The sequence below is a fragment of the Amblyomma mixtum genome, chromosome 1 (assembly GCF_055824585.1).
Source record: "Amblyomma mixtum isolate Tamu chromosome 1, ASM5582458v1, whole genome shotgun sequence".
In the NCBI taxonomy this organism is placed as follows: Eukaryota; Metazoa; Arthropoda; class Arachnida; order Ixodida; family Ixodidae; genus Amblyomma; species Amblyomma mixtum.
In genome coordinates this window covers 188056402-188071319 of record NC_143012.1, presented here as the reverse complement: position 1 = coordinate 188071319, position 14918 = coordinate 188056402, and the positions used below count along the sequence as shown (strand labels likewise).

Below are 14918 nucleotides of genomic sequence, written 5' to 3'. Positions count from 1 at the left end.
ATCTATGTTTGTACACTATTCGTACAAACCTTCTAGATACGTAAGCTGCGATATGCGCGGAGAAACTATGCGCTTTGCATTTCATGTTCGCCCTTTCGAAATATGCGAAATTATACGGAATTTGGCGCATAAAATAGTGAAATAATCTCTACATGTCCTTGAATGGCCAGTTTCAGTTTCGGTACACTTTCAAAGATGCGAAAATCAGAATATCGATGCACCGAGATGCGCTCGAAAGTTTTGGGCTGCAGAAGATCAGACATCATTGCTATTAATGTGGCATTACGCCATTGCGACCATGCTATCATTTATACCTTCCTTGGTTTTATATTGTCCCCCTTATGTAATGCCCTACGGGCCTTTAAGACTATATTAAATGACTATGATGATGACTTGAAAAAATTCGGGGGGCACTTTGACGATCTAAAGTGCGCGAGGCGAAAGCCTTTCCACTCAACTTTGGCTGCTACTGTGACTTGGATTGGCTAGTCATGACTAATTACTCAAGACCCATGACTAACTAGTCATGATTGGTTAATGACTAGCTAGGCAACTGTTTAATGGCTAGTTAGTAATAACTAACCCATCATGATTAGTTATGACTAGTTAGGACTAACTAGTCATGGTTAATGACTAGTCAATGACGGGTTATTACTAGTTAGTCATCACTAACCAGTCGAGACTACCTATTCATAACTAACCAGTCCTAGTCATGACTGGTTAATGACTAGTTAGTCATGACTTCAGGCTAGTAATGACTAGATACGACTTTCACTTCAGATGTAACGGACGAACGGACAGAGTATGAGTATGAGCCGCGAGAATGAGCGCTTAAAGGCTTTCGCCTTAATAAGAACTTGGTTTTATAGCAGCGCTTCGCTGAATGGTTATGTTTAAAGTACTGCCACGTCCCGTCAGGGAGAGGCGAAACCGTGGCCGGTCATGATACCAGTTTGGAATACGCTACTCTTTCCCTGTTGCATTGTGAACGCTGGCTCAAATCCAGCCCAAACAACTGCTCATCAGGCGTGTTACCTATCGAGTTACGCACCTGCTTCTTAACCTGTTACGGCCGCTGTTCACAATGCGGGAAGTTACGAAACATGCACGAGCCCTTTTTTGTCGCGTTTTCGTTTTCGAGCGTTAGCTCTACCGGTCGCGTTTCGAGCCTCCGAGTTATGCTGATTCCCCGCATAGAATCCAAGATGACGGTCCCCATAGCAACAGCATTGTGTCCCAGTGATTGCCATGGTAACCGAGCTGGTTGCATAATGGAATGAAATAATACCAGGCGGTATCGTGGTGCCCGAGCACCGCAACTGGGAACTATATTATGCCGATCCGATATATATATTCCTGTTTGGTAGGCGTCAAAGTCGGGCCAATCAATTGCCGCAAAATGTTCCGGATGGTGTCACGCGATTCAGCGTTTCGCGCAGCATAAACTTACTAGCTAAGTTACAGCCTAACTCAAGGCAGGGATTCGAACCGGCGACTTATGTACCCCCAATTCCACGTCTTTACGAATCTTAATATGAATATTGCGGTTGAACCGTTTGCCGCAGAGTGTTCGGGATGGTTGCATACGATTTCGCGTTTCGTGCAGCACAAACTTTCTAGTTAAGTTAGGGTCTAGCTTGCTGCAGGGATTTGAACCGACGACCTACGTTAGTTGTGTTAATGCTGGATATTGGATGGCTGCGTCAGCGTCGGCTCATTTCTATAAGACAGTTATCCGGTGTTTCTGCGTAACCAGCCACCAGAGAAAGGCACGCCTAGTGGGTGGAAACGGGACGAGGCCTCTCACGCTGAAGGCCAGGATGGGCGATAGCGTGGCGGATCCGTTCAGCGTGGCGCCACCGGCGAAGGACAGGTTGGCTCCCGTGGCCAGGTATCCGAACAGGAAGCGGCTGCCCTCGGACGCGTGCTCGAAGAAGCGCGCGATGTGCTGCGACAGGCACACGACCAGCCGACGGCCCGCCGGCCAGCGGAGCATCAGCGCCGCCGCCGCGTACTGGAGGGTCAGCGCCCGCGCCAGCACCAGCCACGGGACCTGTGTGGGCATGCCTCTGAAATGAAGCACATCTCACCCCTATGCACATGCGCCGGAGGCTGAGAATCCTCGCGTCAGCGACGGCGACACCCGGCCCGTTTGAAACGCTGTGGTTGGAATAGTCTACCCAATGCGCCTTTCGCACTCGGAGGGTGGAAGAAAAGTGCGAGGACAGCACGAGCCTACATCGCGCGTTTGGTTTGGAAGAGATAACATGTCTCTTGTTAGGAGCGATATTTGGAAGGAAAATGTCATGGTTGACCGCAGAGTTTGACATAAAAACGTTTAGATATCCGTTTTGCAATCGAGAAATTCGTCATCGACGAGCTCAAATTTCATGCGCCCACGTTCACGACACCTATGCCGCTGCATTTGCAAGCAGATGGGAGTTACGCGCGGAGAGGAAGTTGTTTTAACCCTCTTCGGCGCAATCTTGGTATACTGCCAAGAATGTTTGCACAACAGGAGAGCCAAAAAAAAAAAAAAGACTTACTGCTTAAACCAATCACTTGAAACCTATTTAAAAGGAATACTTCCTGAGCACCCTCATATCATAAACACTGCAAAAATGCTGCCTGTTGCAACGATCATGACATCGGTTGGGATCAAGTCATCTAAGAGATAATTGTTGCCAGATTAGTGCGCCCTGTATTATCTCCCCACAGAGACATCATATTACCAAGAAGGGTCGTCATAATCAGAGCTCTTTGATATTACCAGTTGCGAAGCTTGCCATAGGGTCTATGTAACAAAAAATGACGGTCGTATTGGTACATTTCGGGTGTTTACGGATTGCCACGACGCCCGTCATCAGCAACTTTAACTTTCTTCAAGTTGGAAACTTAGAGCTTCTTTATAAGCGCACAACCACCCGGCTACACTGTCGGTGAAACAGATGCACTAACTAAAGCTCACAGGAACAACAGTCCGAGATATAAATTATGCAAAAAAAAGAACCACAAAAAAAATAACCGCTTCTCAGAAGATAACAGAAACTTATGGCGACCGCTTTCATTGACCGCTTCCAGATAGTGCCGCTATCCGTAAGAATTTGAGTGAATTTGAGGTAGTTAGCAAAACGCGTTTTGAAAATTGGTGGTTCAAAAGGAGGGCACTGAAGTAAGGTTACAAGTTCAGGATTAAAAACTATAGTTAAAGGAAATTGCGAAGTTATAGATAACGCCATTAGGCTTGAGGTTTGCTTAAAGAAATCTGAAGAAAAAAGCTGAGCATGGTGGAAACTGACACCACCCTGTTTCAAAGGGGACACTCCTATCTTCTATTCATTCGGCCACACGGAAAATGGCTCCTGGGACTGTAGTCTGATAGAAGCCAAGAAAGCACAGCTCAAAGAATGCCATCCAGCCAAAGGCGTCGACCGGTTCCCATAACGCCGGGAAAAATCCCCTAGGGTGAAATCGCAGGTGACCGGCCAGCGCCTTGATGAAACAGGATTAACGGTGACATCATATGACAGTCAGTGAATGACACTAGCTTTCTTTAAGCGGAGTTTACCAGGCTGGTATGATCTAAGAGCAATGTTCGTAATGCCTACTACTATGGTTAGCAACGTGCGTTAAAAAATCTGAAGAGGAATCTTTTAGTGACCATTTTGACACCGAATTGCAAAAAAATTGACTGGCACTTACACAAAGTGGCCCCAATATTTCTGCTTGATCCGGCATTTCTGACAACACGACTGACGCTCCGCCTCTTTCTCATATAGTTTTTGAAAATTCAAGGGGACACTTAACCTCCCGTGTATGCGGAGTTGATCGATCTCAACGTTAGATTAATATGTCACTGGGAGTCCGGTTCGATCCTGGCCACGGTGGGCGAATTTCGATGGAGGCGAAATGCTAGAGGCCTGTGCACTGTGCGATGTCAGGGCAGGTTAAAGAACTCCAAATGATGCAAATTTCCGGAGCCCTACAGCGTCCCTCAAAGCCTGAGTCGCTTCGGGACGTTAACAAACAAGCAAACGAACAAACGAAAAGCGCCTATACACAACAAAAACTCGTAGACCCGAAACGAGAAAAAAATGGGGCTAAATGTAATTTTTTGCAACGGTTTACGAGGTAGCGTATTCATGCAGATAAAAAAAGGACGCGTAAACTGCTATGACACGGTGAGTAGACATAATTTCTTCAGCAAGCTTCGTTACAAACGAATATGCATTACATTGAGGTGCTCCCTGATTGCCTGGATACCGCTGTCACACGCGCATTTCGAAGGCCCTCGAACCGATAGTCTATCGACTCAATGCTCAAAGGCGATCGAGCGCTGCTACACGGCCAGTTTGAATGGCCATCGACTCAATAGTCTATCGAGTCAACGGAGCAGCCCGGAACTCTATCGAGATTTCGAGGGCCTTCGAGCGTTGTCCAGTGTTGCTAGCATTGCTTCGAACGACAAACATGGCGGCGCCCTTCAAAGCCGGGCCCCTCGCTTCGGACTGGATTCTCGTTGTTGCTGCCTTTTTCAGTCTGTTCACTGGTCATAAATGGGGCACCGGTCTTTCGCTACTTCTCATCTTGCCTATCAGAAAACGTATAAGTGATAAATTTGCTTTATTTTTTATTTAGAGCGACGATTCTGCCGCTGCTAGGCCTAAAAAGAGACGGTTTGTTGACAGCAATGGTTCCCGTCTTGACAACCAGATGGCGCCACTATAGGCTAAGTTTATTTTTGTCTCTCTGCTAGCATACGCTGAACTAAAAGTGGGAATGCGCCTGCCTTTAGCGTACGTAAGCGTGCATACGGTCGTGGTACGTAGACAGCATAAATTTGTTCTTTTCTCACTGTGTCTATGTACGCCGGGAGCGGCGACGTGGTGTGCAAAAGCGAGAAACAGCAGCGCGCGGCAGTTCCACTTCGCCCGGGCGTCAACAGATGAGGACAGGTCCTAGTTTTTGCGGCGGGCGAATCTGCTTCATTCGCCGGATTTTTGGACAAGAGTTAAATATTTTTGTTATCTGCGCGAAACCGAACGTAGCGATTGTGGCGCCACACGAGCTTGGCGTAAGACGCGAGAACCATTTCAATGGCCATTGAGATTTGCCGTGTAGCAGGACCACAACTCCCTCGAGTTCGATGGCGATCGAAAATCTCGAAGGCCCTCGACTCGATGGCCTGTTTTGCGGTACCAAGTCTTCGACCAAAGCCAAGTCCGTGTAAAAACGTTGGCGATAGACGAAAACTATATCTACTGTTCCGCTTTGTGCAGCCTCAAGTCTACCGAATATAGCATCAATGAGCAAGCATGACAAATCTGCTTATCCTATTCTCAGCAGTACTCTAAGGAAATCCAACGTAGCATGGCTCTCGTCATAGCTCTCCATTCTTTCTCTTTTTCGCTTTCTCGGTCGATGCAACCAGCCCAAGGGCGCTGCTATGGAGCCGCGCCGTGACATCGAGATGGGCTGGGTACCCTACTTCCCCGCACGCAACGCCTTCGCGGAACGGCGGCCGGTCCTTCAACGGCGGACGAGGTGAATATTTGCACGCAAGCTTCATCGCAACGTGACAGCTCACAGTGTGTCCCCACATTGCGTTCGAATGTTTTACTGTACTTTTTTGTTTTCTTTTTTGCATTTTTACATCATTGTGCGCTTTTGTCTGCATTGGCTTCCTTGGGGGCGGTACAGCCCCGTCTCCGTTACCCTAAAGTGCCTTTTCTGCTTTGTATATATTTCGTATCACAACGTGCCCTGTCGCGTAGACGCCATCCAGTGCCTGCGATTGCTCGCGTAAGGACTCTTCAGCGAGCGCTCATCCCTTTCTACCTCCATAGCTGTGATATACGGTGGCACACTAACCATGTCTAGGGATGAACGCAGCACGGATTGTACCCAACGACCCGGCTTCCACTGGAATATATTCACGTGTGCAATCGTGTTTTGTGCAGAAGGTTGTGCTGATTCTTCATTGCTTTCTTCCCACTACGCTCTAAACACGAATTAGCCTATATGGTAGTAAAAAGGGAGTATAAGCTGTCCTCTAGCGCACTACGTTTTAGGGGCAGGCTTTGCTGTCATAGTTCCGGGGTAGATTTCCATCACTAAACATACGGAATGCTTACTCTTGGCAACGCAGGAGCACTCCCACCGCGAAGCATTGTAACTTGATGCAGTTAGCAACGGAAAGACGAGGCACCGGAGGTCTTCAGGTTAGTAAAGAGTAGGTTGCAGCCTCCGTAAAAATCTTCTCAACTGCTAGAAGTTGGCATGTTTTGAGGAGGTCATTTGTTTCGGTTACCGACCTTAAGTGCTCCGTATTTCTGGCGACGCAAATCTACCTCGGGGCTTGCCCCTAAACATGCCCTAAAAAGAAGGGGGCTGAAGGACACCATGGTTCCTTTTTGTTCCTCATATAGGCTGATTCGTGTTATAAGCGTACTATCGCTTTCCGTTTTCCTGCAAGGCACGCCTCTTCCTCTTGACGATGGCTCCCCCTTTATGTTGCGTCTTTCTTTAGCTGTCCAACTTTATCAGGAATTACCAGTTAGTCAAAAATCACACTGCTAATCGGACGAGTAGCTTAACTAACAGGCCACAGTCCTCGCGGTGTATTTTTGTAAAGGCCTGCAACATGTTTGATGCAATCTCTCTTGACCTTCGTCTCTTTAACCTAGTGTTATAATGCGCGACCGCAAGAGTACAAAGGCGGCCGGGCAACGCAATGCACACGGGTGCCAATGGCGCGTGCACAAGTGTCGGACGCACGCTCTTCCGGCTGCTGGAGAGCACGTAGTCGATGGCCAGCAGCACCAGGATGCCCCCGAGCGAGGCCAGCCGGGACAGGTGGTCGCGCGCATCGTACACCAGCAGGCAGAGGCCGCCCACGAACACGCCCATCCACACGGCGGGGACCCTGAGGGGCGCATGCGCGCGGGCCTTAGTCTTTCAACGGCGCCAGTGATCGACATGGGCCACTATGCAGACCACTAGGTCGGAAAGGTACAGACATGATTTCTCTCCGGCAAAAAGGCGCCTCGCAGCACAGAAGACAAGAGTACATAAAAAGTTTATCGAAAGGCCCTGGACACAGCGTCTGTTTATTGAGCCTCGTACTCAGGCTTTTACTACTCTTAGGAAGCTCAGAATCTCCGCATAAAGAGATATAGGCTGAGGAGGGGGCTCATCCTTACCCCTCGAGACAATGGTAACATCGTAGGTGCCATAATTGCGCTCGATCAGACTCCTCAAGGGAAGAACCTCTGGCCTAGGGACATTTAACAAACCCTGTGCATGGCAGCCCAGATTGTTCGCCGTTTGTGTGCTCTCTTGATTAGTAGCACCATGTATTTATGCACGGCATGCGCGAAATAAGGAAAGAAAGCGTGCGAAGAGTTTGGGCAGCAGACATGCAAAGGCAGATGATCAGATCAAACAACAAATTAGTTCTCTCGCAAAGCCATATGTCGAACCTGCACGCCATCGTTTGGAAAGCGTCTGTTGAAATTATCTACCGTAAGCAGCGATCAGCTTGGTAGGAATCACACACGCGATGTGTGTGCGATGCCCTTGACGCGCACGCGCAATTTGCCGATATCGAACGTTCATTCTTTCCAACTCCTTCGCTTAATTCGTGACCAGATACTTGAGCTAAACCTTCGCCAAACGGCGGCATTTTTGTTCGTTTTCTTTTATCTAACAGCAAGTACGAAATACACTGCCGTCGCTGAATGTCACAAGTGAAGGATAATTTTGCCGGGTACGCGGAGAAAACAGACGAGCATGTAGCGACACGCTTGCTCTATTCACAGATACAGAGCGGCGTTCACTATTGATGTTTCATGAAAAGAGTTTCGCACCAAACTGTGCGACGGGACCAAGCAGCAACCCTCCAACCCCTGCGCGTATACTCAACAGCAGCTCCAGTGGTGTCATCGCAATGAAGGCACTGATTTCAATCCTATTCATCTAAGCTTCGTGAATTATAAGGACGGTGAGGGCAAATCGCAGTTGCCCTAGAGCGACGGTTTACCCCTTTTTAACAAGAGGTAGTTTCGAAAAACAAAAACGAAGCTATTATACGGTAATAACAAAAATAAAGCTGTTACCATCACAACCCGTTTCCACAATTACTGTGCGGTGAGTTAACGTCATTCTCTTTGTTGAACAGAACAGTAAACGACGAGTTACGCATATAGGCATAAGGGTAACTTTCGCATTTTCTACTCCTAGTGCCATTAAACAAGAGGGGAAGACGGAGCCACAAGCTGACGCGGAAAATTAAACGAAACAAACCCACGACGCAAGACGCCATCACCCATATGTCACGGGTTTAATCGGTGTGCTAATTGCTCCAACTCTAAAGCTCAATTTCAAACCAACGAAAGAGTATTTTGGTGCCGAAAAAATATCAGGGGTGTCACGACTGGCTCAGCTGACGGGAAAACCCAATGCAGTTTCCCTCACTCATTTAAGCTGTATGCTCTTATACCCATTCCTTTTGGTAATTAAAGGGACTCTGAAAGGAGCTTTAATAATGTGGCAGCATGCTTGAGATGTTAAAGCACACAGCTTTACAAATATTGTCCAGCAAAAATTTTTTGATGCCCTTTGTAGAAGCTATGTTATCTGTGACCAAAATTTGAATTTAAGCGTTTTCGCGCCTTTCCCTCTCCTCTCGTCACTATTTGCATGCAGGAAAGTCGGCGCTCCTCCGTCGGCCCCACCTCCGGGGGCGGAGCTTCCTGACCCGCCGGAGCTACGCGGCTTATTGGCCACGGCCATGGTAGTTGCTTGTCGTCTGAAAGAATCCAACCAATAGCCATCTCTCAACTTGTATGCGCAGCTGCGAGCGACGGAGGAGGGTGCGAGCATCAAAAAGTAGCCGGTAAGGGCTCGCCAACATTCGCGCGTGATTGCGGGCCCACTGCTACGCGTAGAAGTGTATTATTTAGCTCAGGCTTTTATGACAACACATTTCAGTGATTCAGCAAGCTGATGCGCTCTCCTCGCAAGTTGTTTCGGAGCCACTTTCAAGACTTCTGCCGCTACGAGCATTAGCATAACCTAAGTCAAGTTTGATAGTTTCGAGGAACCTCTTTGAACAAAGTGCGCGATAAGCGGGCTTGGTTGACATGTCAGCTTTATCCCCGTACTTCGCGAGGAACCTTGAAAGCGAAGCTTCGAAACAAGTTGTTTTTACTCCCGCATGATTTTTCTTCGTTGTGATCTATCCTAAGGCATGACAAGATTCCGTTCCATCAATTTTGTGCCAGAAAAAGGTGCGCCAAATTAGTGTCGCTGCTTCTGCAAAAAAAAGAAAGAGAACAAAAGGTATACGAGTGCATCGGCGTCTCCCATCCTTCCAGCTGCTCCACTGCTGCATATTTCAGGCCCTTCGATACTTTTACTTCCTTAAGCACCCTGATCTGTATGCTGTGCTAATGCGAGTTTGATCATGTCTCTCCTTGGTCGCCCACATTGTCTTCTGTCTTCATTTACGGGGCGCTCAGAATTAGCCGGTGCCTGTATTACAAGTCTATTCGAACCTTTTCTTTCACTCTCAATCATAGGAAACAAAAAAAAAGACAGCAGAACAAGTTGTAGGATAAGACCTCTCTCAAAATAAGGAGGCGATTAAATATACGTTAGTGTTGTGCCGTCTCTTAAGACTCCGGCGTTTGTGGCAACTCCATGGATTTCACTCGAACTTTCAGGGTAAGTTCATCGGTGCTTTTTGGTCACATGTGCCAAATTTCGCGGCCCGGCAGCGTCTTGTGGCGGTGCAAATTTTAATATTTTACATTTCGTGCCCTCAACCGGAGCGATTTCTACAGGAAACCTTGCGTGTGTGACGTCACACGTTGGCACGTTCATTGATATTCGCTCTGAGTTAGCTGAAGGACAAAATTTCTGCGCTTGTTCTTGGTTCCTTTAGGCAAATAACGACCAAAGCTGTAGCTTATAGTCGTCAGGTTAGCCAATCAAAGCGCACACGATAAGTTTGGGGACAGCATCCGAGACTTCACAGGTTGGTTAGCCATGACGTCACAGCTGAGCTGAAACCCAATTTCGGTTTCTGGATTTCTGTTGTTTTTTTAGATACTTTTACTCGCTATTTTGAAAAACTGTTTTTTTTTTCTTTCGTGCCGGAGAGGGGACTCTAAAGCTTGTAATGTGATTATAAACTCAAAATGTTCGAAAAACCCACATAGTTGCCCTTTAAGGGGACACTGACTATCAGTAGAAGTTGACCTATGCCGATAGAATGCCACGCTTTAATCACAATGAGACCACTGTCTCGAAAAACAGATTTTATAAGCCAGAAGCGACCAAACAATACTATACAGGTGTCGCCATCCCCGGCAGATTGCGCAAGTAAAAATGTGTGTGTCGGCGCCAATTTGCTGACTCTGATCTCAGAGGCTACGCTGCGCTGCCATTGACTTCAAAGCAGCGGCAGCCTGTCGTTTTCCGTTAAGAACGTCATTCGAACCGACTGGCGAGAATATTTCTACATCCCATTTTCTCGCCCACAAACGAATATATTGCTACCGGATAAACCTGAATATAGTCAGAAAAAAACCAGGAACCCAATTTTCTCAGTATTTGGATGCATTTGTGCTCAGAGGCCTTTTACCGCGTTTTTATTACTTGTAGTGCTGCTTTTGGCGCACCTCGAACAGCGAAGCTTGAAGATAGTACACGCATGTAGATTCCTGACCAGTACTTTCTTTGGTGGTGTACCCATACGAGAAGCCGCAGTCATACGAGGACACAAACGCTGTTTTGTGGTTTCTTTCTCCACAAATTAATGCCTTATATCGGTAGAAACGATGTTGGGGCAACAATAGGAGGCAGGTAAATTTTTTGCATCTTCAGAGAGAAGCTGTTTATCGCTAAGGTAAACTTATCTTTAATACCGTGGTAGCGTAGCGGTTTCAGCTAGTTATAGTGAAACATATTAAGGGTTATGCCGCGTGAAACGATTTAAACACAAGAGGGACAGGGTACGAGTGTATTGTCTTTCTGCACTCTGTGACCCCCAATTTGTCATACCTCCCTTATTTGGGAGCATTCCTCTTTGGCGTCGACCAAAACATGCGTCGTGTAACTGCATTCACACTTCGATTTCGCATTACTGCAGGGACGGAACCTGTAGCCTTCATAACATGTAGCTTTAAAGCCCCTTCCTTACGTAGCGTATCCGTGACTCTTACAGTACTGCAATAAATAGCATACGTTTATAATTTCTGCAAAAGCAATGCGACAATCGATTCTTAATCCTTGCTCCCAGTGAGTTACGCGGCGCGAGGGGACCAAGACACAAGTGAGAGAAGTTCTCCCGCGCTGTGTAACCCACACTATGCTTCACCGCTAATGAGCCAAATCCGCTGCCACGGTGAATTTTATTACATGGTCCCCATGTTCCAACAGACGGCGCCCGTGCAGCTCCCGCGTGGCGCACCTTTCGTTGTAGCCCAGGGCGTCCACCGATGCGATGATGCTGTGCGCGAAGCGCGCCATCAGCGTTCGGCCGATCACCATGACGTGCACTCCGGCCGTGGCCAGCGCCAGCAGCCACACGGGCCGGCACATGTCGGGCCCGTGCGCCCAGTCCCGCCACAGGGCGAACAGCAGGTAGACGTGGTAGAGCGCCGCGCCCGCCACGGCCGCGTAGAGCCGGCCGCGGGGCCCGCCCAGCGTAGTGTTGGCCGTAGGATGCGGCGCTGCCGACGACGCGAAGGCGTCCTCGGCCGCCGCGCTGTCCATCCCGGCGACGCTGGCACCGCCGGCACGCTGCGCGGATGAGAGACGCGGCGCAAACTCTTAAGCTGGGCCGCGATCATCGCCATAAACCGGCGAAGAAGCCCACCACAAAACAGAAGCGCGTCTCCTAAACGGCGACCTATGTTCCAGCACACTTCCCAGCACCGTCACTCCGCTGGTGTCCCTTCGATACCACCTTCAGCAGCGATGGTACCCTTCCCTTGGGTCGGGATTTTAAGATATAGGTTGGATCGAGATCGGGCCCACATGCCACCAGCGATTGCTCCGCATGTTCACTGTATTGTGCTTGTGCTTCAGGGCACAGCTCTTCGGCGCCCTTTCCTGCGTTTCGCGGTGTAGCCGTTGTCCCTTGTAACCTCCTCCGCAGCCGGCGCAGCGCGCTGCTCTAGCTTGGCGCGCTCCTGGCGCCATTTCTCACGCACGCCCAGACAGAAACGCGCAGAGGTTGAGAGATGCGCTACTGCACTGGCAGGTAGCTGTTTCTATCACAGCCACCGGTAGGGAACGTGCGGCCCATATGTTCCTCTTCCCGAGGTACTTCTCACGACCAATCATTAATTTAGCTGCCACCTGCCTTCCATTCGTTGCATCTTGCGTGACGCTCCTCCCAACTAACCCGAGCATACCGGAGTAACTCGTGTAAGTTCGCAGCACAGGAAGAGGCCAGATTCTTACTCGAGGTTGGACAAGACAGTGCACAAGACAAGATTCTTGCTCAGGGTCGCTACGTCTGCTGTAGTGCTTTCGTAATAAAACGCCCGGCCATTAGCGCGGGCGCACTCACAGCGGTGTCTCCCTCGCTGCGCTCGTGCCAGCCGATGTTCGGCGAGGTGGGCCTGCGTGGGACTCCCGCGCCGGGGGTCACGGCCGTCAGCGCCCCGGGCGGACCGTTGCGCGGGCTCAGGCACACCGACGCGCTGGGGCCGGACGTCCGCTGGTGGTTCTGGCCGACGGCCTCCGCCTGCGGGTACGCCCGGTGTTCGTACATGGCTGCTGTTCCTCGCGACTGCCTGCCGTCCTTCTTCTCCATCTTCTTCTTCTGCTTCTTGTCGGCGTCTCGCGCGTGGCTGGCGGTGGCAGTGGCGTTTAAGGGGCAAACGGGATGAGCCTTACATTTAACACTTAGAAAAATTCTCCGCCGCCTCTGTCCCAAAGCTTAAAAAAAAAATTGGAAAGGACACTTAAGCTCCCATGCATGCGGAATTGGTCATCCTCAACTTTACATTTATATGTCTCTGGGAGTCCTCATACCACTCCTTGTGCGATGGTGCAGCGGGTAAGGGATGCACCACTGCCGTGTAAGATGGCAGGTGCTACCACGGTGGTTCTTATGCGGCCCAATTCGCTCTTGCCGAGCAACCTCTCGCGATCAGTAATTAATTTAACTGTCACCTGCCAGGGTGATTAGTTCGCTCACAACCCGGTGGGCAGGTTGTGATGACGCCGAAAGGTCACGTGACCTAGGTGACCCACGTAGGTCGCTGGCGGCCACCTACACAACCACAAAGGACAAACAGTAGATCAAACGGCTTGCTTTTTTTTATGCGAAGCAGAAGGACCTCACCAGACACCGGAAACTGGAAGCCCGAAACGTATTTCGGTTTAAACGACCACAAATATTGACGAATTTAAAGCCTAATGGTGTAAAAATGATGTGACTTCAAGATGCCCAGTTTAGTAATTCAGAAGACACTTAAGCTCCGCGTTAAGAGAATTACGCGATAGCTTTAATAGGTCCCTTCAGCGGTCAGGGGTCCACTTTACATATCACTTCTCTGACACGGGCTCTGTTCTTTATTAATGGGATATCATTTAGGTTGTCGTCTTGCAAAGCCCATCGGGTTTCTCTGCATAAGGAAATTCCCTTATTGGTCGAGAGTGTGGCGACGTCATCAGCACCACCAAATTTGAAAATTTGATGACAACAATGTTCTAGTACCTTCCCTTGGATTATCATATGGGGTTATAATAACGCCGCCTACTATTCCACCTTAATCCACCCACTTATCTATTTCGATTCATTTTCTGGCGTGGGCCTACCTTTAAAACTCGGGGGTCCTTCGGAATATTTGGGGGCGGGCCAGCTTCCAAATGCTTTAACATTTTCTTTAAGAATGTGGTTAAGAAGGCAGCAAGTTTTGTTTTATTTGCTTCCCTTTTTATTTATTTTTATTTAACACAAAACACACAAAACTTGCCTATTAACCAAGTCGAACGAACGTTTATCACTGGTAGAGGCTGTAAGCAGGATGTCGGTAAGAGACTCTGATGTAGATGCGTGGTCTGTCCACGATCACTGCAAAGAAAACGTGTTTAAACTGCGTGCTGTGCACGAGGAGCTAACGTTTTGATGGAGCACTTGTGTTCCTCTGGGTTTCTGCTGTGAGCGAAACGCATGTCCGCTCCGGATTTGGTGACTGGAGTGCCGATCATAATCTGTTTATGGCCTGTTGTTGTAAACTGTCGAAACAGACAATCAAAAAAAAAGTTCCTCAGTGGCCGAGGGTAGCGCTCCCGGCTCACAACCCAAGAAGCAGAAGCTCGAGTCCCTGCTCGACAATTATTCTTTTCTGCATAAATGTTTTTCTTGCTTCAGAGGCGCTATGTAATCGCGGTGAAATGACGTCACGGCCCCGCAGACGAATGAGGAATTGCGTAGTGGCGTCACTGCTGTCGTTCAATCCCACAGCGACGGGGTGTGAGGCCTCAGGATCCCTTCCCAAGCGATCCACTCTAGGAAACCGAGCGCCAGGACGGAGGATTGCTTGTATAGGACGATACCCATTCGACCAATCCGGTCAGCAACTAGCAGCAACGGGCGCCGAACCCGTAACCTCTTGATGCCGAGTTCGGGGTGCTCTACACCCTCCCAAAAAGGGGGAAAGTATGCTCGTCCCACCCATATTAAGGGTTGGATCGTTACAGTTGCACGCTCTTTTCCGACTACCCTATAGGGTGCAAAGTGTGGCTTGTCGCACCTATAGTCAGAGTATGATCGTTAGAGTTGCAACCTTTTTCCGACTGCTTTACAGTTTCCTAGCCTTTGGTTGCTCTAAAAGGAGCTGATCACTTTTTTTTTCGGGTGCACTCTTCAAGGGAAGCTATATAATTCCTACGAA

General features: G+C 48.9%; 1 protein-coding gene across 1 annotated transcript in view; it reads right to left on the bottom strand.

Moving 5' to 3' along the window:
• LOC149370273 (uncharacterized) overlaps nt 1–12787 on the bottom strand; it is a 65451-nt gene extending 52664 nt beyond the window's left edge. Inside the window, exons 1-4 of the mRNA XM_089582912.1 lie at nt 12584–12787; nt 11477–11808; nt 6778–6925; nt 1808–2053 (exon numbers count right to left, since the gene is read on the bottom strand). Coding sequence (XP_089439038.1) covers nt 1808–2053; nt 6778–6925; nt 11477–11808; nt 12584–12787 — 930 coding nt within the window. The remainder of the gene's footprint in view (nt 1–1807; nt 2054–6777; nt 6926–11476; nt 11809–12583) is intronic.
• Nucleotides 12788–14918: the final 2131 nt, after the last annotated feature.